Consider the following 22,387-nt stretch of genomic DNA (forward strand, 5'->3'; position numbering starts at 1 on the left):
AAAGTAGTTCTCATTACCCTGATGTTTGTTCAAGTGATTTTTTTTTTATAATCAGTTTGGTTTTAATGAGTTATTCAGTTCTATAAAAAGGGGATGTTATGTGCATGTTATGTGTGTTTGTGCTCCTCAAAAGATATTTGTTTTAATGTATTATGTAATTTCACTTTGACAAATTGCTTATTTCTACTTTGGTACCTCATCAGAGGTTGAAGGGCCTCAGCTGTGTTGAGTCACATGGTTATTTATGTAACCTTTTTTTTTTAACTTACTTACTTTTGTGGCATTTTTCCCTTTTTATTGATTGGACAGTTTGAAATATAGACATGAAAGATAAGTCAGAGATGGAAGAATGATAAGCAGCAAAGGGCCACAGGTCGGACTCGAGCCTGCAACGCTGGGAGAGTGCACGCTGCCTGGAGCGTGCACTCTCCCAGGTGAGCTAGAAGTCACCCCGATAAACCTACAAGTCTGAGGAAGAGCAAACTGGCTTGAAACGTCACTTGTTTTGCAGAATAAAAAAAATCCTTTAATGGGAGCTTCCTGGTGTGCGGATCTCTATCTTGTTACACCTGTCCATCTTGGACCCAGCGCCCACTAAGGGATGTGCGTGTCTTATTTTGAATTTCTCACCATAGAGGGTCAAAACAGCAAATTCTGCTATATTAATGCTCTAAATAGCTCCTTCAAAACGAAAAAGTCATCAGCAACTTGTAGTCTGTAGAATACCGGATCTCTGGAGGAGCACCTGAAGGCAGCATTTTTGACACGGGCTCGGTGTGACCGGGAGGCGGGAGGAGGGAGGGAGGAGTGTTTGGTGACAGCTCGCGGGGACACGCCCGCCGTGACAGCAGCAGCGCGAGCAGCAGCGGGTTGTGCAGCTCTGTGACACCGTGCTCTGCCTCCTCGGCGTTGACTCAAGTGTCTCGCAGCGTCTCTGCCAGTTTCTGACGGAATAACTTCTCATACAACTCAAATGAGCCGGTTGCCTGTTGTTCTGCCCCAGACTGCCGTGGCTTTCCGCGTCACAGCAACAACAACAGAGATGTAAAGCAAGTTGCACTACCGCATCTTCCTCTTGATATGCTTCTGACATAACGAGGAGCCAAGAAGTGACAGAGGTATTTCGGCATTCTTTTGCGACTTGTTTATGTTGGTGTGCCGCCGCCATGCGCGGCTGAAGCTACCGTAATGACACAGACACAGCGCGAGGAGCCCTGTCAGCGGCGATAACCCCTCGTTATCATGTTTATAAGTCGCAATGTGAGATATCATGTTGTTGGAGTTGTTTTTAGATGTAGAAACATCAATTGAACTGCATCCTCATTTGCTTATACGCGTGCACTGAAGGCAAAGCAAGCGGGTGCACATTAGCAACTCAGGAAGGAGCCAACTTTGAACGTTTTTGCAGCTCTTAAACCTAAAATTTAGTGCTGACCTGGGCCTTACCTGCTCGGTAACTAGTCCTAGTACAAATACATACATGTTTAAATAATTCAACTAAAAAATAAATGTCAAACCAGTCAGAGTTTTGCACTTTTGCACCTATTAAGTGTCTTTTGTAACATTAGATGCTACAGAACACTTACGTCACGCCGTAGCCTACGTCACTGGGGTTAATTACACGGACCAACAGGTGCGTTCACCTGTGATGTCAAGGCTCCAGGTTCTGCGGAGTCTCGCTGCTCTGAGGCGTTAAAATGTTTATCTCAACGTCCTTCAGGGCATGTATGTATTTATGAGGCAGCCCATCTAAGCTGTGAGAGCGACCAACTGACCTCATAACTTATTGATGACTCCAGAATGCAGAATGAAGCAACTAAACATCACTGCGGGGCTGCTGATGGATAGTTTCTTGATCTGTCCTTCGGACTAGGTGACTTCTCCTTACTTTGTTTGTCTCTGCTTTATTGTTTGGGGATTTAAGAACAGTGTGCACTTGCCTCTGATATATTGCACTGAAAGTTAATCACGAGCACCACAATGTTGCATAGCGATATAGTCTTCACAACAGTAAGGAAGGTCTTTTCATGCTAAGATAACGTACTTTTCGTAGTTTATCAGGTTTTTAATGTTGTTTTGTATCCAGTCTTTGGGTTGCTTGACGAAAACGGGCTTAGATAGTAAGTTAGTGTTTCTTGTGATGTAGGGGAGATTGGGGTCAGTTGGGACATTTTGTATCAACATGAAATAACCTTCAACTACTCACAGACTTGAACCAGAACAGATGTGCTGCGTTTCATTCAAAGTTGAATGTTGGAATTTACTTGTTAAAATTTCCGACTTCCAAGTGTTCCAGGTGCACAACACCAAACGTGAAAAAAAAACATGACAGGCTGTGACAAACTGGTGTTTCTGTGGCTAGTCCATAGACAGTTGCACTGTCAGTGAGGCCGCCTCCTTTCATGGTGGTACGATACACACCAGGCACATCAGTTTTAGATGCAGTGGGCAACAGCCCAGTTTGTCCAATACTGCTGCTTTTGCAGTTGACCTTGGCGTCAGACACAGAAGTACAGAGGCATTATACGAACTGGGTGGCAGTTGGTATCGCCATCAGGGATTACTTAAATATAAATAGCAAGAATGTTCATATAGGGAGGGCAGGACAGATGCGTTGTGAATGGTTCAGACAAAGTCTGGACTTTTATGCCACAGCCCAGTGTTTATTTTTTATCTGAATTTAAAACCAACCCTTTTTTTTCTAAACCTAACAAAGTGCTCTTATTGCCTAAACCTAATAAAATAATACTAGAAATTTTGTGTTTTATCTATTGCTTAATTTTATTTTAAGCAAGCAAGCAAAAAAATGATACATTCCTCTAAAAACATGTATTTTGGAAAGTCAAAATGCATGTAAGAAGCGCTTGCATACAGTTGCTTTCTTACTTGCTGAAGAGTCGAGTTGAATTTGTCAGGGGTTAACCTTGTGCAGTTGTACTGTTGTTTTTGGGTTAGGCAGGTTTCCATTTTAACTGAGTGAACTGACCCATATTATGTACAGTAAAGGGCAACCACATAATTGGTTATATAGACCTTTTCCACAGCAGATATTTTGACTTGTCATAGCAGCAAAGGCACAGGTGAAACAAAATTTTGTTAACAATGGCTCAAATCCATCATGTGCTCCAGTAAGCCGTGACAGTGAGCCAATGTGCACATTACCAGGAGTCTGGGAAATAGCTCATACAAATGGAATACAGCCGTCATTAATGTTATTAATTACACCTGGGGCACTCAGGGCTTACTTTTCTATATCAGGATGGGGATCATCCTTTATTAAAAGAAAAGAATATTGCTGTTCCAGTGATAGATGACTTATCATGCAGGGGTTCTTGAACAGCCGATTTTTATCTGTTTAGTTAATTTTATTATAAAGATTTGGTTGTGATAATAATAATGTTGGACCAACACATTATTCTTTATTAGGCTTATGTCTTGTTATGCACAGACATTTAAAAAAATAAAACTGCAAGTAGTGCTTGATTATTCAGTGTATAGGCTTGATGACAAAAAAGAATCCAAAGGCTACAAGTGAACATTTTATTTGTTTTACCAACATTTTTCATTACATAGCTACATTGATTTTTATAGGTGGCTGAAGCTTTTGGTGCAGTCTCACAAACAAAACAAATATGCAAATAACCTACATACTTAAATCAGTGCTTTGGATGCATATTATTAACTCATTGAAATCTGAGGAAATTGATAGGATTTCTTCTGCAACTTCACAAGAAATTACACAAAGAGAAAAAATTGCCCCAAATTAACAAGGCATTTGCAAAAAGTTGTAAGGAAATTGATTGAATATTGGGATTTATAAACAAAACAAAGAAATTACCTGAAAAAAGGTCTACAAAGAAGAAAAATAGAAAACGATAGATAAACTGAATAATAAGTGGCCCCTTATAGCAGGAAGCCTTGGCCACCAGTGTATGAATGGGTGAATGTGACTCGTGGTGTAGGTCCATTTGCTACTTACCCTGATGGATTTGAAATATCATTGCTGTACGGCATAGCTGTTGTCTGTAGGCTACTGTTTTAGAGCAGCAAAGAAGAATTGATTTTCGGTAAAATGCCGTTGTGTGAAACCACTTTTAAATTTGTTAATAAATTACATGGTTGTGGATCAGTGCATAGACTTGTGTGCCTCCCGATGCCTGATCCAGCATTTTAGGCAGTATTTGAGGCATGCCTGTTACTGGTATCGAAACAGTTTCGCATATAATGTTGATGTCTGCTATCTTCTGTTTATGAAGCTACCTAGATTTATATGTATAGTACTTTTGTAAATAAATATTTTAGTGGGTTTTAAAGTAGATATATTACCCTTTACTACTGACAGCAAGAGTGTTTGTGTATTTTGTACAGCCCAATGGTTTACACACAAATGCTTGATGCAATGTTTGGTAGGGTTATCTACTTTTCCTGTGAAGTTTCTTGACAAAGATTTATTGCAAAAGTGTTTCTAACTGCACTCCATCTTTATATCATCTGGTGAAAGTTCAGCCGACATTTCTTTATTATCTTTCCTGCGCTCATCAGCAGTAGAAACCAGCAGTTGATGAAGTAAATGCAGATCAGTGTGTATGTGAGAGAAATGATTGTAAGAACAAATCTATTAATCTGTTGTGTGCAGTCAACCTGTCTGCTTTATTCTCCTCCATCTTGCTCTTCCTTTTCAAGGCACTGCGGAGGAAGATGGAGGTCCAGAGTGGTGTTCAGCAGCCGGAGCCACGTCCTTTGGGCTCTCCTCGGTCAGGGGCCAATCAGCAGAATGAATTTGACGACAGACAGACGGATGCCAGCGGCAGGCCTTCTGCTGACAACCACAGCAAGGATGCGCAGCCAGCAAACCAGAAAGATGACAGAAAAGTAAGTCACAGACTGCTGCACATCTGCAGCCACTGTGCGTGTGCATGGGTGTGTCTATATGTGTGATGAGTGATGAGATCCTGCCTGTCTGTTGAGCTATTCTGGGTGATATATCCCCTTCTTTCACGCAGAGATACTCTTACTTATTCATAGTGTTATCTCTTGGGGTGCTGAAAAGCCATGTTGCGTTGCAGTTTGCATGTCTTGTGCTGTTTGTGATGTGATGCAGTAAGGAGCGTTAATAACTGCAGAGAGTTATGGGTTGTCCAGTGTTGGAAGGACCTGTCTGCTCACTAATGTCGTTGCAAGGCAAAGTGAAACTGTAGGTACTTTTGGTTTGGTGGTTTTAAAGGAATTAGGTAAAGTGTAGTTAGGCTGCCACGAGAACCGTCAGCACATACTACAAACTATGGCTATGATATGTGCACACGGAATTGCTTGGCATCAACATACTTGTGCAGTCTCCACGTGTGAGTGCTGATTCTCAAACATATCAACCCACTGCCATCTTGGAGCCCTCTGCACGTCCAAGAGTGACAGTAAAATCCTCGCTGGCTCTCCTCCATCTCAGGGACGTCAATCATGCTTCTCTGGCAGGAGCCAGAACCTCTTTCCGTCAATCAGCCCGAGAGGCTCTATAGGCCTTGGAGCAGAGAGGAGAGAAATAAACACAACAGATATACAAAAACATTCACTAGATGACTGGACTGACTGCTACTGGCAGCTCTGAATGGGATGCTTGTCATGGCTTGCTCTATCAATTTTGAGTCCTTTGAGCAGACTTTGAGCAAACGGCAATTGACAAAAGGCTTCAGGGTCTTCATCTTGGCAAGGTAAAAGGACTTTTGAAGCATTTAGATGACATCAGAAACTCTTGAAAATGTAAAATAATTGTTTTAGGTGTGATGGCAGCTTGTCAAAGCAGGAAACCTTAACTGGCAAAGGATGTGCTGCTGGTTGTGTGAATTGTCTTGTGGATATTTTTTATCAATTTGTCATTAAATCTGCAGCAGTTAGTCAAGTACAGAATAGAGTGCTGCAGAGATGACATTTATTTGCTGGCCGATGTGGAAGTGGCAGTGTCCCTCTGGTTCCCTTGTCAAAAAGCTAGTGGGATTTGTCCATTGGTTTTTGGGTTTTCACCAAAAACGAGATTTGTGGCAAACAAAAGTTTACGATACTTACACATTGTGTTCAGCAAGAAAATCATCACACATTTTTGAAGCCTAAATGCAACTGGCGAAAGCAGAAGTTAACATTGGGCTATAAATGAACTTCACTATGTTCATGACTCAATGTTGCTACGACTACGTGGCTGGAAAACAGTGTACAGTGAGATGACACTCTGTAGTCTCATTTAGCCACTTCATAGCAACCACCTTTAAGGATTTAAAATTCATGAGTGGGGTATTTACTGATGTATTTTCTGTGAAAAGTGAAAAAACTATATCTAATGTAGCTGTGGAGTTGTAAAAAATGACCAATTGCTTATGCCCACTGTCACTGTCTGATAGTTAGTGTTGCAATAGTAAGATGAACAACATACATTTTTAAGCTATTCATGTCTTCCTTTAGTATGTTAATATAATTTACTGTTAACATGCAAATTAAAAGAGAAATAAGAGCACTTCAAAAAATCTTCTCAGACAGTTCATAGAAATCCTTTACCACAGACGTTCAATAGACCCTTCTCCACAAGGCTGGAGGAAAGATCGCTCCCTCTCTTAGGCGTAATTGGCTCAATGAAACAAGCACAACTTATACACACACACACACACACACACACACACACAAGCAGGCCTTCACACAATTGGTTCCAACAATTGGTTTTGAAAAGTTGTATCAGACCTCAGAGTTATGCTTTTTAAAGCTCACACTGTCGATCCACGTCTGCTTGTGCAGCCCACTGATGCATCGGTGCATCACATCCTTATGGTGTGCATCTTACAATAAAAGCTGTCATGATGATTGTTACTGCTGCAGAAGCTTCTGTACACAGTGTTTATGTTGAACACAGGCCATTTGTCTGTCTTTGTTTGTTGGTGCCACATTGTGAAGAAATGACGCATGAAGGTGTTAGCAGAGAGGTTCTCAAACTAGCTCACAGTAGCATCATCAAACATTTGTTTTTTTTAATTTAACAGTAGGTGTCCCCAAGTGGCAGACACATACTTACAACAGACAACAAGGCCACTGTCCCTGTCATTGAACCTATGTGTGTAAGTGTGTGTATTTTTTCATTTTTGAGCTCTTTGTTGGTCAATTAGCAGTTGATTCGACACCTGCTGCACTCTAGTGAGGGTGGCCCTGAGAGTGTGTGTGCCGTGACGCTGCCTGACCAACCGGTTGGCAGGCTGGCTCCTGCTGCCATGGTGTCATCGATTAGTCTGGAGAGTTTATTCATCAAGGTGTCATCTGTGGAAGTGGACCAGTGTTTTTGTCCTTGTTAAAAGGTGCTTGCCTCTGGCCTGCCCTGTTGTTTATTAGCGATACATCATAGAGAATGAGGTGGCACAGTCTGACCCGAGGGCTCCGGCTCAGAGCTGCTGTGGCGTACCGGGTCATTCACAGTGCAGTCAGCTGTTGCTTAAAGGAAGTCAGCTGGTGAAAGTATATTTGTCAGTTTGAATCCCCAGACTGTCTCTAGAATCTGAATACCCAGGGACAAAAATAGTTGAGCTTGAAAATTAATTTCACTCTCAGCAGTGTACTGATGAAGAACCCTTCAGTGACCACTTAATCCCCAAGTGCTCCTGGTTGTGATGTTATCTTTAGAAACCTTGGTTGTACGGGGGCTTTCGTGTCTTGTGAGGCAAGTTATTGATGACAAGGAGCGCATAAAATAGGTCACAGAATCCTTGCTATGATATTTGTTTCATATTTTTGGCGTCAGATTCACGGTATACTCTTGTCATATGGAGCTTGGTTGATTCTTGTCAACATTTTATCAGTTGACCAAACAGAAGCTGTGCTATTGAGGTTGAAGTGTGCAGAACTAATCATAACCCTGGATTGAATATCTGACACACACAAGGTTCCTGTGGTCATGAAATTCTGGAAAAGTTAGAAAATTAGAAAAATGTTTTCCAGGCCTGGAAATGGTTTGGCATTAACATAATGTTTTGGAAAAGTTTTGATTATGAATTATTTGGCTGTTGTCAAAAATATGTTCTCAAAAAACTCTGCCAGCTGTCAACAACTTGTCAACAAGTTGTCAGCTCAGTCGATATTACGTGTTTTGCTGTGCAGAGGATTGTGGGTCAGGAAAGCCAGAAGAACATGCTGACCTGCATACTGCAAAATATAAATGAACATCCTGGTATTTTTGGCATACTGCATCTGACATGCTATGTATTGAGACATACTTAACCTTTTCTGGCATACTATATAGTATGGTAGTATGAACGTAGTAGAACATGCAGACAGTTATTTGGTCAGTTTCACCCCGGCTCCTCCATAGCTCCATCCTCTGGGCCACCGTGTGTCAATTCTGGCTCCAAAAAATCCAAGACAATGACTGCCACAATGCCAAACCCAAGGCTTCAAAATGCTTTTTTTGTGCCCCCCTCTAAATTCGGCGAAACTTGTCATGAGTTATTAATTAATATGTAGGAAATCTTGCATACAAAATTGCCAACATATTGAGTGCTTGGATTGCACTGGGACTTAACAAATTTTGGAATTTGTAAAAAACATTTCTGTTTGAATCCCCTCAGCAACCATGTTTTGTAGTAAAATTGTCAAGGAAGATCAGGTAACGTCTTCCTTTAAGGGTTGAGCAGAAGGTGTTAAAGCTGACTCTGCACTTTAACCTCAACATAACCCCTGCACCTTCGCTGTACCCTGACCCCTGTGTTGATCTGTGACACTGACTGAAGTGCAGTCCGTGACCTCTAAACCACCCCAAGGGGATTATTTCTCATAGCATCCGCCCCGTGATAGCATCGATTTGTGCTCATTATTCTACAATTAGCTTTGTTGAAATCTTAAAAGCATGAGCTGACCACCACTGATGATGAGCTACATTGCTGATTTGAAATATTGCACTAATTGGTGTCACAACAGCCTACTGACCTTTAACTCATTAACTGCACTGGAAGCAGAAACAAGTCGACGAGCACAAAGCCTATGGCCGCACGTAGGAGTTAGCTTGCTGATCCTGCACTTTTTATAATTGTTCTCTGTTTTAACAGCGGGTGTGTTTTTGCCTGTGCTCATGCACATTATTTCCACACAGTTTTTTTCATCTCATATGTATGTAAAACGGACTGATCTATTCCTCGCTGTGGTAATTTGTGTTTTCTTTCTATTAGAAATGAGTCATTGGAGATTGGGCTTTTAGGCGTGGAGTGGAATAGTTGTACCAGTGATTATTGCTGTTATATTTGATTACACAAATGAGAATCATTCAGGAACAGAGGAAGCAAATTATATTGAATAGCTCTGAATGGAGATTTTGTGTGCACTTCTAAATGAGCGATCAGAAAATTAAAATCCATGCAGATGTTATTGAGTCAGGATTTGAATGAATTTCATGTTTGTTAGCCAATAAAATTCACTTGTGTGCGCTCGAGTCAGATAAGTGGAACTTTCTTGACTTTGTGATGACTTGTTGTCCAGATGCTCTCAGAGCATTTGCGTAATTGCTTCTTGCTCATCATGACTTTTAAGTTAACTGGAAAAGCAGATGGCTTCTCACCTTGCTCGGCAATTTGGCTTCAGTGGCAGTGTGACAGGTTGGGATGTGATTCACTCTGATTGCTTTTTTTTTTGTCTTTTTATGAAGCGCAATAAGTTTTGTTGCCTGTAAACTCTGAAAATCGGCTGCAATTAAACATTTGAAGAATTGTCTTACTTTATATAACTGATATTTGTTTAACCCTTTGATACATAAGCAAATTGGCTTGATTTCTTTAAAATATAAGAAGACTAAAAAGAGCAACAAAAGAGGAAATTACCCAGAAATTAGCAAGAAATTAGGAAAAAGTGCAAGAGAATTACTAGAAAATTAGTTAAAAAATGAAAAATAAAAAGGAAAAAATGAAAAATAGGAAATGACTTGCAAAAAGTGCTCAAAAAATAATAATTATGTAAAATAATTTAAAATATGTAATTATGGTATTTACCAATAAATGTAGTTATTCCCGAACTTTTCTATGTTTTCCCCCTAGACATTTTCTCCTAGCGTTTCAAGATAATTTTCTTAATCTACTAATTGAATTGAAATGTGTGGAGAATTTCTTACCAAGTTGCTTATTGCCCTTTTCTCCATGTTTTTGAAAGAAATCACACTAATTTGCTTAGGGTTCAAAGGCTTAAATACACGTGAATGGCATCTGAAAGCAGCACAAGAAAAGTTATGTAACTCAAAGTTTCACAGGGTTAGTATCCAACAACCATTTTTGCTGCAGGTTGCACACGATCTGAATATAAATATCAGTAAAAAATGGGAAGTATTAGAATAAAAATGAACAAAAATGTGTGCTGGGGAAACTTTTTGTCTCCTCCATCAGCATTGCAGGAGTGAGCAGAGTGCAGTGAGTTGAGGTAAATATGGACAGACATCCTGAACACCACCTCCACAGCCCCCCCCTCGTCCTCCACACTACAGATTACCTCGGTGGTAGCTAGCGGGGCCCAGATAATTACCTTGTGTTATTTCTCCTCCCACACTTTGCTTTTGAAGTCGTGGCTGCCTGGCTGCCTGGCTGCCTCGGCTCTAATAGCATCCCGGCATGCCATCGATCCCACACCCCTCCTCCGGATATGAATGGGTAGTGGAGGTGGGCTGATTGGTTGTGGAGGGAGCAGTCCAGGAGTCTGCCCTGAGCCTCTGCAGATTTACTAAAGCACGGTTTATTCAATATTCCAGTATGCCTGATCATGAAAACAGCACAATGCACAAATTACTGTAATATGCACATTAAACTGCAAATTACAACGTGCTCTTTGCAAGTGGACAAATTGAGAACTGGCACCTTGTCAAATACTGTACATTTACAGATGCAAATGGCTGCCTGTCTTTTAATTTCACTGCAACAAATTGAACCTGAAATGATTTCCTGTGTGAGGCGTCCAGCACCACAGTTCAAAACCTCCACAATAGCAGGGACCTTTGAAAAGTCCCTACTGCTCCGTTTTGTTGAGAAAATTAATGGCTTCTCTGCTCAGCTGTGTCAGGAAAGTAAAATAAATTGTAGCTGTAATAGTTTTAGATATGCTGTGATGTCTTAATCCTTTGACAGCGCAAATATTCACTGCCATGCAGCAGCCTATTTCAAGGAAAAATGCCTTTGGAGACGGTTGCTTTGCAGAGAGGTGAGATGTAACTTAAGTGTGACGGCAGAGAACTGCAGGCAGAGACAGTCTAACTGTATGTGTGTAGCTTATGTGATAATCTCATTACTGTAATTCTATCCTGAGCTTTATTGGCAGCTCGGTTTTTAAAGCTAATGCAAACACAATGTAAAACAATTTTGTCTTGATTATACTGTGTGGTCTTTATATTGCACCTGTGCTCTACCTACTATGACAAGTTCAAATGTTTGTCATGAAAAAAGTCCAATGTTTTAAACAAACGCTCTACTCTGTCATTGGATCTAGGACATTTCTTCCAGCAGTATCACAAACACACTGATGCTGCGTTTCATAAACAGACAAAGAGAACAACGAGGACATGTTCAAAGCTCCTCTAAACATTGACTCTTAAGTATGGCCACATTTCACCAGACAGCTGGATGAAACCTACTTTTGTAAAACTGTTATATAGCACTGCAGGAGCACTATAAAAATATCCATGGGTTGAGGTGATTTAACAGCCGCTATGACGTAGGCGCAGACGTTTACAGTCGCCTCTGTGTCGGCTCAGCCAAATTTGGGCTAAATTTATGCTCTTCTGTCTATTTTTCAAGGTTTGTTGGTGCTTTTTATGGTTGGGTTTGGATAGTGGTGGCGTGTAGTTGTGAGTCACTCATCAGGATTAAAAAAGCAACTCACCAGTCTGTAAACTCTCCTTTTGCCAAATTCTAGACTGTATTTAAAGATGGACAATGAGTCCCTACTTACCCCGTCTATGTGCAAGTGATGCCAAAACATCCCAAATATGGCTGCTTACATCTTGTGCTTGTGATGTTATTCGTAGCCAGTCTGTGCAGTAGCAATCTCCACAGTGGTGGAGTTTCCTGTCCGACCAATCGTGAGCAGGGACGTTGTTTGTGACCACACGGATTGGCTTACACAGCTGTCAATCATGGTGTCAAATCCCCCTTTTTATAGCATTAAATTACCAAGTAAAACCAAAATTATTAGAAAAATGATGGAAACCATCTTCAAGCTAGCCAGGTCGACATTTTTAAATCTCAATATCAAGAAAAAGATGGAGAAGAATGGGCACCAGCTAAACTAGCATCCCCATAGCTATTGTACAGGCGCTGGAAAATAAACTGGAAAACAGTATACCAGAAACTGTAATATCCTTTTATTCACCAAAACTTGGATAAATCCTGGACGCTATTCATCCATTTCTGGTAAATAGCAGGAAATATCAGCTGTTAGATAACTGTTCCGTTTGCTGTGTTTACTGTGTGTGAATGAAAACACATCAATTCTTCCTGCATAGTTGCTGCATGATGCATTTCTTAAAATTGTATGATATTCCTGCCATTGTGAGGTAAAGGGAGAAAGTGCAATGACTGCTATTTACTGTTCAGAGGTGGCTGCAGAGCAGGGTTGCTGCCTGTGGTCAGAAGGGGCGACCATGCAGCCGACTGAGGGTCGGGATGGGTGGACAGTTAAATCATTCCACAAACAGAAACCACTGAGTACCTGAACCATCCAAAAACATGGTAAATTATAAAGTAGCAGGCAATAATGTAAGAAGATGCAAAAAAAGAAACTAAATTACATTGCAAAAGTTAAAGGGAATCTCATTTCACTGGAGTTGCACCATGTGTGATAATAAATTAATAAATAAGACAAACAAATAAATGATTGATTGATGAAGCATTTACATCAACACCCAATGTGGAAACACATGACAGTTGCTGGCCAGCCATGACTGAGCTCTGATAGTTAGCAACTATGACTAATAAGTCTTAAATAAGGTAAAAGAAAAAAATCCGTCAGTGAAATTCAAGCACTGTATAGACACTAATTAAAAAAAAATCCATCATGTTGTTTGACAGTAGATGCATTTTTTAGAACTTGTGTCTCTCGTTCTGTAATGAATGTACTGTATTCCTCTCAGGTGAGGTGAGGTAAATATATCGTCTCTGGAGTGTCCAGGGCAGGATGTAATTGGGTTAGCTCCTGGTTTGGTGACCAGGGTCAAGCCTTAGTCCATGATCTTGTGTATTAAGGACGGATGATCATTAGTGAGAAGGTGAAAGAGCATTACAAATTGATTTTTTCGTAATCCTTTGCTCTATTTGTGAGCACTGCATCAGTGTCTTTATTGTAAACTTTAGCTTGCCAGGCACATGTGGACTTGTAGGGACAGCTATATTAATTTAAATGCAAATAAAACCTCCACAGAAACAGTGGATCGTTTTGTTAGATAGCTCTTTTCAGAAGTTGTACAAGATTCTTTAGTAACTGCAACAGTATAGACGGTATAAAATGCTAATCAGTGCGACTGGTATGCTATTTAATGCATTTTGTGACTGGCTCTAGCTATTTGTAGACTTCATTTGTGTTGCTGCTTACTATTTTAGTCCATTGGCTCTTTTAATCTGTCATAGAAAAGAAGAGAGGATGATCAAGCATGTCAAATGTGTATCATGTAGTCATGTATCAAGACACAACCTCTTTTAGCAGCTCTATTTATCTCTCATCAGTGCATTTTACTCCTCTGTTCGAAGCATACTCTCTGTATAAACACAGACGACACATGGGCACTCACGCGTGCACACAGCCCCACACACACACACACACACACACACACACACACACACACACACACACACACACATACACACACACATACACATACTGACACACTACCAGTAGATCACAGGGACCTTATTAGCTGCTGTCACAACACATTTATCCCTCATCTGTTTCTGGGAGCTGTCGTGAGCAAAAGGTTGCTCTGCGCTGCAAAGTGGCAAAGTGGGCTCCTCACTGTGTTTTTCATTCTCTCTAATGGAGAGCGATGGCATGGGCCCGGGCCATCTCTATCTGTGGCCCTGTCCAAACAGGGCTCATTTCTGCCCGAAAATAGCCCTGCTGTCAGCTTGCCTTAGTTGCCGGGCCCGCTGAGAGTAAGTTAAGGGGATCAGTGCTCGCTGGAGTGTGTGGCTCAGTGGTAAGACACGGTGCTGGTGACACATTGCTTTGATGGGATCACCGACCGCTCCTAATCCTCCCTCGACACAGATGACCTAAGGGGCTCATTGGACTCAGCGGAGTCACCAGTCATGACTCCAGGCCTGTCTGACTTCTAGATACTGTACAGTTGACCTTCAGCCCCTTACACTCACAAACGGCTTAGAAACAGCATTCGGCCTTTTGGTTGACAGGTGCTCAGTGTGTCTGTCCTTCACCTTGGAGATTTTGTGGTAGAGTTGCTTCACATGGGCTTGTGTGTTTGAATTATGGACTTCAGTTTTGGTTAATTTTGCTTTCGATTGCCTGACACACATTAACTGGTAGTTAACTGGTTTTAACAGTTTTAACATTTTTGGAGAGAAAAAAACAAAACAAAATGACATTAAATACAAAAGGCCTTTTAGTCTGGCGCTCCATTGACTCATTGAGCTTTAGCGCTGCACTTCAAAGCATTATCCATTTAGTGTGACGTAAATGTCATGCTTTATATTTTATGGCCCTGACACACCAAGCCAACGATCAACTGTCCGTAAATGTTGGGCCGCCTGTGACTGTCTGTCATCCTAGTTGCTGCAGTGAGTCCCACACCTTTGGCCCTCCTCAGTGCTAGTTAACTTTGTTCCCATCAATTCAGCATGTTGAATCGGAGAAGGAGGAGCCCTTCAGTGAATGAAATCAATCGGATTGGCTGTTCAGCTCAGCACCCAAGAAGAAAAACCGAAGTGATAAATGTAAACAGACAGCTAAAGTCAAGAGGGAGTGAGGTCAGAACAAACTTGTTATATAAGGTGAGATTGATTTCTTTAGCAGTTAAGCTCTTTAGCAGAAACGTTTCCTGGTGGTTTGTGTTATTGTTCACTGGTACAAAGTAATATTCTATGGATATTTCTGTTTCACTTATGATGGTAGTGTGCAATCTGGCTAACTGGGCTTAAATGGTCTTCCAGTTTCCCTTTTTTAATGATTGCAGACCAGCGCGGTCTGCTGGTATGGAATGTTTTCTTCCTGTCACGCAGGCACAGTTTTAGTTTGTGCAGTGTGTTCATGTGCAACTTTTTGACCAAGACACAGGAGGCAACAGCTTTTGTTGCGGCTAGTTTTTTGATGTTGGTTCCGTGTGGTGGCTTTTAGTTTCTGTTTGCTAGCTGCATTAGCATGCGGAAACATAGTGCCTCTGCCCACGCTCCGATCTCCAGTGGTTAGCTAACGTAAGCCCAGCATGAACTGCACTGCGCACCATGTGGGTCAGGTGGGAGTTAGTTAGCAGCGCTACTCATTCACAATTACTGCTGGTAACACTGTCCTGGTGATTAGGGCAACATTGCTGTGAGACATAATGGCCACACCAGTGAGTAAGCAGCTTTAGTTTTAGTCGCAAAACCCCTTTGGCATTGTTTTCTAGTACCACAAGACGTGTTTCCCCTAGGTTTATTGGTTTGGGACAATGTTTTCACAACAACGCCATTGGGTTAGGATGGCGTTACAAGCAGCAATAGCAGAATGAGCAGCGCCGCTAGCTAACATTCGCCCACTTTACCCAGGGTGGTTAGGAGTGCATTAAACTAAGGTGTTAAAAAAATTTACCTATAGACTGACAAGAATAACTGGTCAAAAATATTCTTGTTTGTTGAGATAGTGTGAATATGCACAGTATATGTGAATACTGTACAGTGTTGATCTTTGTCGTTCTTTTCTAAATATAATGCATGATGGTTTCGGATACATCAAAGCAGAGTTTTTCCATGAGAATCTTTAAAGCCAGAAAACTACTGCTGTTGTTATGCATTTAGTTTGTTCATAATGAAATATTTGTTGGATGTGCGACTTGATTTGTAGGCCAGCAATTTGGCATGGGAACATAAGCATGAGAACACCCTGTTTAGGAGGCCATCTGGAAAATCCTCCGCTGTTATTAAAAAAATTTCAGCCCCTTGCATTTTCATTTTTTAATGAATCATGCACCCCGTGGATGTTTGCTGTGTGTGTGCCATGCTGGAGCTGCATGGAGGCCTGTGTGTTGTCGGGGGGGTTTGTGTCTGACTCGGTGTCAAGGCTGGGAACTGTTCACTCTCTCAGTTTGTGATGACTTGGCAGCACTGGAAAGGTCAAGGAAGACTTGTGCAGAATTGCCAAATGTGCTAGATTAGCAGTAGACAGTCCTGGTCTTCACAGGGTGGAATTTTTTTTGTGAGAGTTTTTATTTGTTGCCAGAAAATATGTTTAATGTTCTCATTTCTGGCTACAGACTGCAGATAATGTGGCACTTAAAGTGATAAAGCTGTTATATACAACATGTTCAATGGGCGATTGTTTGTGGTGGATTTACAGAAACATAATATGCAGCTTGACAATCACTGCCTGAATGTGAATGTAAAATTGTATTTGGCATGTTGTTTTTGTGGCCATTCATCATCATAGAAAAGGATCTTATTAGGTAGCTGTTAGATATAAAGAGGCCTGCAGTCCTCGGTTTTACAAGTGCTGTGTATTTTAACTGTTAAGCCCGATTAGCACTGGGCTAATGGGTATGTTGGTACCTCTGGTAATTTCTAATTATTCTGGAGGTCGTCCGTCGTCTTAATAATGTGAGAGTCTGCATGTCCATAATTTGTTAAGTAAAAATCCCAAACCAAACCTTTTGTGTGATAATGTTAGTTCAGTGTGCATCTCTGTGATTTGGGGTCATATTTAGGTTTTGTTTTGTTTTGTTCCTTTTCTGCCTCTTTCCTGGTTGAGAAAATGCAGGCTGTGTTGGCAATTATAAGTGAAAGTTTTGACAGCGTTTTGGATGCAGGAGACTCTACACAGCACGGAAACCCATTTGCAGAAAGAAGCTCAAATCAATCAGAAGAGGGAACTCTCAAAAGATAATGAGATGAATAACGTGATGAATGTGTGGCAGAATTGGTTTGGAGTGTTTTTCCACATATTTAACAAAAAAGGGGGTTAAGACTGCACATCAGTGCTAGATGTGCTGTAGTGGTTCTGTGTTAAGTAGAGTGGACTTACAAATAACTGTGTGCATTATATCTGGTGGATAATGTCAGTTTATTGAAGTAAAATACAGACTTTACTAATCTTGTCCAAATGCGCTGCACAAAACATTGACATGGGGGGGTTATTCATAAATCATATGAGGTCGACTTACTAGTCCTATGCCAAAAGGGTGAAAAGGGCTTCAGTGTGGTTGTTGTTACTGTCCGAATACAAAAAAACAGTTGAAAAGCTTGAAAGAAGTGAGCTGTTTATATCGTTGTGTTACTGTTATATATGTTTTCCTTATTTCTGCATGACATTTCTTATGCTGAGTGCCAATTTTAAAACATCATCTTTATGTTATTCTGAGGCCTGAATGGGGTACTTTGCTTATTTTCAACCAGGTCTATTTCACCACCGGAGTGTGTGTAGTTAAACGGTGTTAAGGCTTTGGGAATTGTGCCTGTGCCACAAGCAAAATGCTGGATGACGTGAAATTACGTGTTTCTTTGTCACGCTGCAGATTTTGGTTGGCGTAAAAGCGGGGAGCTCCGGGAGGTGAAGGCTAAAATATATTTAACTCTTAAGAAAGCCTTTCTGCCATTTTACTAAAGAACAGAAAAAAGGTATTGGTTGAAAGAAATGCCGCTGAGCAGACATTGAAGGTAGATCAGATTCAAAATTGTTGGCAGCTGCTGATGACATTTTATTTTTATTTTTATTGCATATGGAAATGATTTGTGTACTGTCCTGATTATATTCAGGACATTGTGCCACCATATCGCTTACACTTTGAATAACGCTTGTAGTCATATCCCATAAAATCAGTATCTGTATAACTGATTCTGCACAGACCTTCACTCTCTCTACTGTGGGGAAAATCCAACCTCAGACAAGTTTTTAGATGATAATGACTTGCTGTAGCATTGTCCTGACATAGAATAATTGTATTTTTCAGGACATCTATGAGACAAGAGCATTCACATGGGAGGGTGACCTCAGCTCTGGTCTGTCTGCTCTGACAGATGCTGCACTGTTTAGTCGTGACACATGCATTCAAATATTTCCATTTGGACAATCTGTTTCCACTCGGAAATGTCGTTTGATTAATTATAATCAAGCCCTTAGCATCAATATTTTCCAGTGTTTAGATGAGACTTGGCTTGCAGTCCTCATAACATCTTGAGGAAGCAAAAAAGCAATATGATTCTTTTGCTGCTTTGCTGTGTTTTTGAAAATAAATGAATAAATACCAGTTTATATTATCCTAACACGGAAACCAAGAAGAATAAAACTTGAAATCCGTTAGATTTGTTGTAAAATGGATAACTCCATGTTTACCCTCTTAAAGACAACATTTAACAGGGTGTTAGGAAACAAATGACTGACTTTACTGTGAAGTATCGGTGGTGAGAGAAGTGGTTTCACTTAATTGGACACAGAGAGCCCAAATGAATGGGCATACTGTAAACAATAAGACACATAAAAGAACAACAGTGACAATGTTTTCTCCTAAGTATTAGTGGGGTTTATTCAGGGATTTTATTCAAAACTAATCTAATCAAGGAGGAATCTGGAAATAGTCTTTTAAGTAACAATAGTTTACAAAAGATTTACTACTGACTTTGAAATCATAGTCATGTGGGGTAGGGCCAAGAAAAGCAGCAGTTCAGATTGTATTTCATGGTTTTAATCAATCCAACAATAAGTGACAAATAAAACTGTGTAAAACCATACACGGTAAATGTTTGAAGTGGATAGTCCTTTTTACACTCTAAACAACGTGAAAAAATAGTTAATATGATAAAGACGTAATTCCCAATTAATTTTATGATCACATATCATAATGTACTGTAGTCATCCATAGCTTATTTCTTTATTTATTTGTTATTTACCAAGTTCAATCTTGTAGAGTAGGGGTTGGCAGATTATTGGCCTGGCCGATTATTGGGGGCCAATATTTGGAATTTGTTGATTATCTGTATCAGTATTTTATTTATTAAATCATTGCTTATAAAATCAATTAATTAAAAAGTGCAAAGAAATTATTAGCATAGGAGGATTTTCTACTTTGTAAAACCTCAGGGAGCTATTTTTATTTATTTATTTATTTTTTTAATTTTACCTTGACTCATTAAAAAAGTTGCTGGGAACATGTTTGCTTAAGAATTTGCTAAAGGCATTTAAACAGTTTTTTGTTTGTTATATTCCAAATTCTAAATTTTAACAGAAAGATCTTTTGCTATTATTGTAATGCATATTGGTTCCACACATCGGTTATTGGTCTTATTAACCACAAAGAATCTGTATCAGTATTGGCCTTGAAAAACCAATATTGATCGACCCCTATTGTAGAGCCAGGAGGACTGTTTTCTCTCTTACAGTCAGGTTGGTTAGGCTCCCCAATGTAATGGTTGGGAAACAACGGTGCTCATCTAGCTGGGATCTAAATTTACACCTACAGAAAGAAAGCATTTCTACACACTTAAGGGGGCTGAATTTTCTGGGCACACCACACAGTGAGTGTTGGCATTTACAGCTGATGTTATAGACATACCATCCACTTGACTTATCCATAAAAATAGTGTTGAAAATAAGCAAAATGTTTTAAGATGCCCCATGATATTTTTGGCCACGTGTGAAAATGATTTAATGACGCAGCTCATGTGTCTAGTTTGGAGATTTTGGCAGCAGCAGACGACGGCATTTATCTGTGTGAAAATGAGAAAGCAAACAAACCCACCTCGGTAAAACTCTTGAGGATATATTTAAATTACCTCATTTCATCCTCAGGCCTCTGGCTCCCACACATGCTAGATGTAGACACTTTTTTAATGTAAAATAAAGGGTTTCCATATCTCATAAACTCTGCTAACACAGCGGGAAGTCTAGTTTCTAATATAACATGAGTCCAGGCCGGGTGAGGTACATCTGTTGAGGTTTAAAACAAAGAGCTGAATACTGTGATGGCTGGCTGGGTGGGTGATTGGCTGCTTGGCTTCTTAGCTCGCGGGGGCATCATTAGGGCACCCTACCAGCTCTGTGATAATAAGAGCAAACACCTCTATTATGTTCCCTGGGGCATGTAATATATATATTCACACCTTGTTAGATTGTGTGACCGGCCCTATTAGTCCCAGCAGTTAGACCACGCCTGCCCACTCATTAACACCACCAATGGAGATGTAAGGCACTCATTACTGGAGTAGATAATGGTAAAATACAGTACTGATGTTTAGCTGATTACTGAAAATAAAAAGGCAAACCGGCTAATGTGCCACGCTGCTCCGTGCCACAGTTGTGTCATAAAGATATTGCTGTTTTAAAAGCTGTTGGCAAAGCTCGGCTGCATGAAAGCACACAGGTCAGCCGACTGCGCCCTGTGATGGCGTGCAAATGAAACGGTAATAGAGGGTTTCATCACCACTACTAATTACTGAATGACAGTTCTCTCACCAGTGTTCAAGTGTCTGTGTGTGCATGCGTGCATGCCTATGTCTGTGTGCGATAGGCTTAATTAGATAAACTCCCATTACACTTAAAAGTGCATTATGGCTGCTCTTTTGTTAAGGCTATAATTAGAGTGCTGCGGAGAGTGAGTGGTAATTGAGCTATTTCTCAAGTATTATTAGTCTGCTTGTTATATGAGCCAATTGTATTTAAAAGGATAGAATACATATTTGACATTGTGCCAGTGCTTTGTTAACTTATAGATATTAAAGCAAAGAGCTATTACACATTGCATGATTAGGGTGTATGGCAGCAAATATCCCCTCCTCTTCTCTAGGGATTTCTGCCTGATAAAATTCAAATATCACAATGGACAATTTCAGCCTGCAAAATTACAGAAGCGAGCTGTAAAATTAAAAGAAAGCGACAACATGTTCGCACGTGGGTTTGCAGTCATATTTCTCGTCTCGGTCTCTCAGCCTGACTTGGCATTTTTGTGCATGTGTCATCCGATGCCTGCAGTAGCAGCAGCAGCGTGAGCCCCAGATCCTCTGACTAATCCAGATTGCCTTCTAATCCCGATCACACTCTCCTCTTCCTGCCATTGACTCCATTATTCCTCTGCAGTTTTACAGCAGTCTGTCTCCTCTAATGTCCCCTACCTTTCTTTATTGAATTACCACTTTCCTGCATTACAGCAGAGTAGTCGTCGATTATTGACTAGTGAAGCTAACATGTAAAGAGTCACAGTTTAAGGCTACAACAACCCACAATACTGACAGGTGTTTTCACTTGCAGTTAGGGATGCCCTAATTGTGAAATTCTCGGCAGATACTGTTGTTTAAAATAAAGATTTGGCCGATTACAGATGTTTTGTTGTTTAATTTGTTTATCTAATTTTTTATTGCCCTTCCTGTGCCGGGGAAACAAAGAAACCATCCTTATTAAAAAAACTCGACCTGTTTTGAAGTCCTTCAGTATAGGTATATAAAACTTTGTTTAAATATCTTTTGCAAATGTTTAATCAAAACAGAAATGTTCAACATCAAATACTGCAAGATCCAAGTAATGTTTTGTATAAAGTCAACTGAGAATTAAAATAAAAAAAATAAATAAATAAAAATAGCTCCTCGAGGTTTTACAAAGTAAAAGTTCCCCCATGCTAAAATTTTCTTTGCACTTCTTAATTAATTAATTTTACCGGCGATCATTAAAATAAAATGCCGGTACAGATAATCGGCAAAATGCCAAATATCGACCCCAGTAATCAGCCAGGTCGATAATCTGTCGACGCCTAATTCAGTCCTTCATTGCACTACCTTTGTATGACTACAAATTCGATCATATACATTTCTGAAACAACCTTTAAAATAAAAATATATATAAATTATAATTCCTTCTCTAAAAAAACTTCTCATTTAAACAACTGTATTTTTTTAAAGTTTCTCACCAAAAACTACATTTTACAAGATTAAACTTGAACACATAATTAGAACGTTATAATTAACCTCCGCCCAATACTCATTTTTACAGAGGAGGGGTTGAACACATCACAATAAAACTGAATGCAACCTCCGTCAGCTGTTAGTCTCCTCCTTTTAAATTTCAACATGGATTTGTTGTTTACAAGTAGCATTATAAGGAAAACAATGTGGTGTGTACCCTGATGTATCCATGATGAGTTCACTGCATCCTTACATTTCGAAGGTGGAAGATCTCTTTTTGTCCCAAACATTTTGTCATCTTATTTGCCAATAGGCAG

At 40.2% G+C, this 22,387-nt stretch overlaps 1 protein-coding gene across 5 annotated transcripts in view; it reads left to right on the top strand.

Moving 5' to 3' along the window:
- Positions 1–842: 842 nt before the first annotated feature.
- Positions 843–22,387, top strand: part of LOC121957585 (RNA-binding motif, single-stranded-interacting protein 3) — a 388,916-nt gene continuing 367,371 nt past the window's right edge. For 2 of the 5 annotated variants that reach the window (XM_088090904.1, XM_088090900.1), the window contains exons 1-2: positions 843–1,118; positions 4,684–4,872. In XM_088090904.1, coding sequence (XP_087947030.1) covers positions 4,699–4,872 — 174 coding nt within the window. In that variant the 5' untranslated portion in view covers positions 843–1,118; positions 4,684–4,698. Of the gene's footprint in view, positions 1,119–1,642; positions 1,874–4,683; positions 4,873–22,387 lie in introns of those variants that run through there. The other 3 variants (XM_042506228.2, XM_088090901.1, XM_088090899.1) reach the window with 2 other exon arrangements.

Source organism: Plectropomus leopardus, chromosome 17 (assembly GCF_026936395.1).
Source record: "Plectropomus leopardus strain MGB_pleo_1.0 chromosome 17, ASM2693639v1, whole genome shotgun sequence".
Classification (NCBI taxonomy): domain Eukaryota; kingdom Metazoa; phylum Chordata; class Actinopteri; order Perciformes; family Serranidae; genus Plectropomus; species Plectropomus leopardus.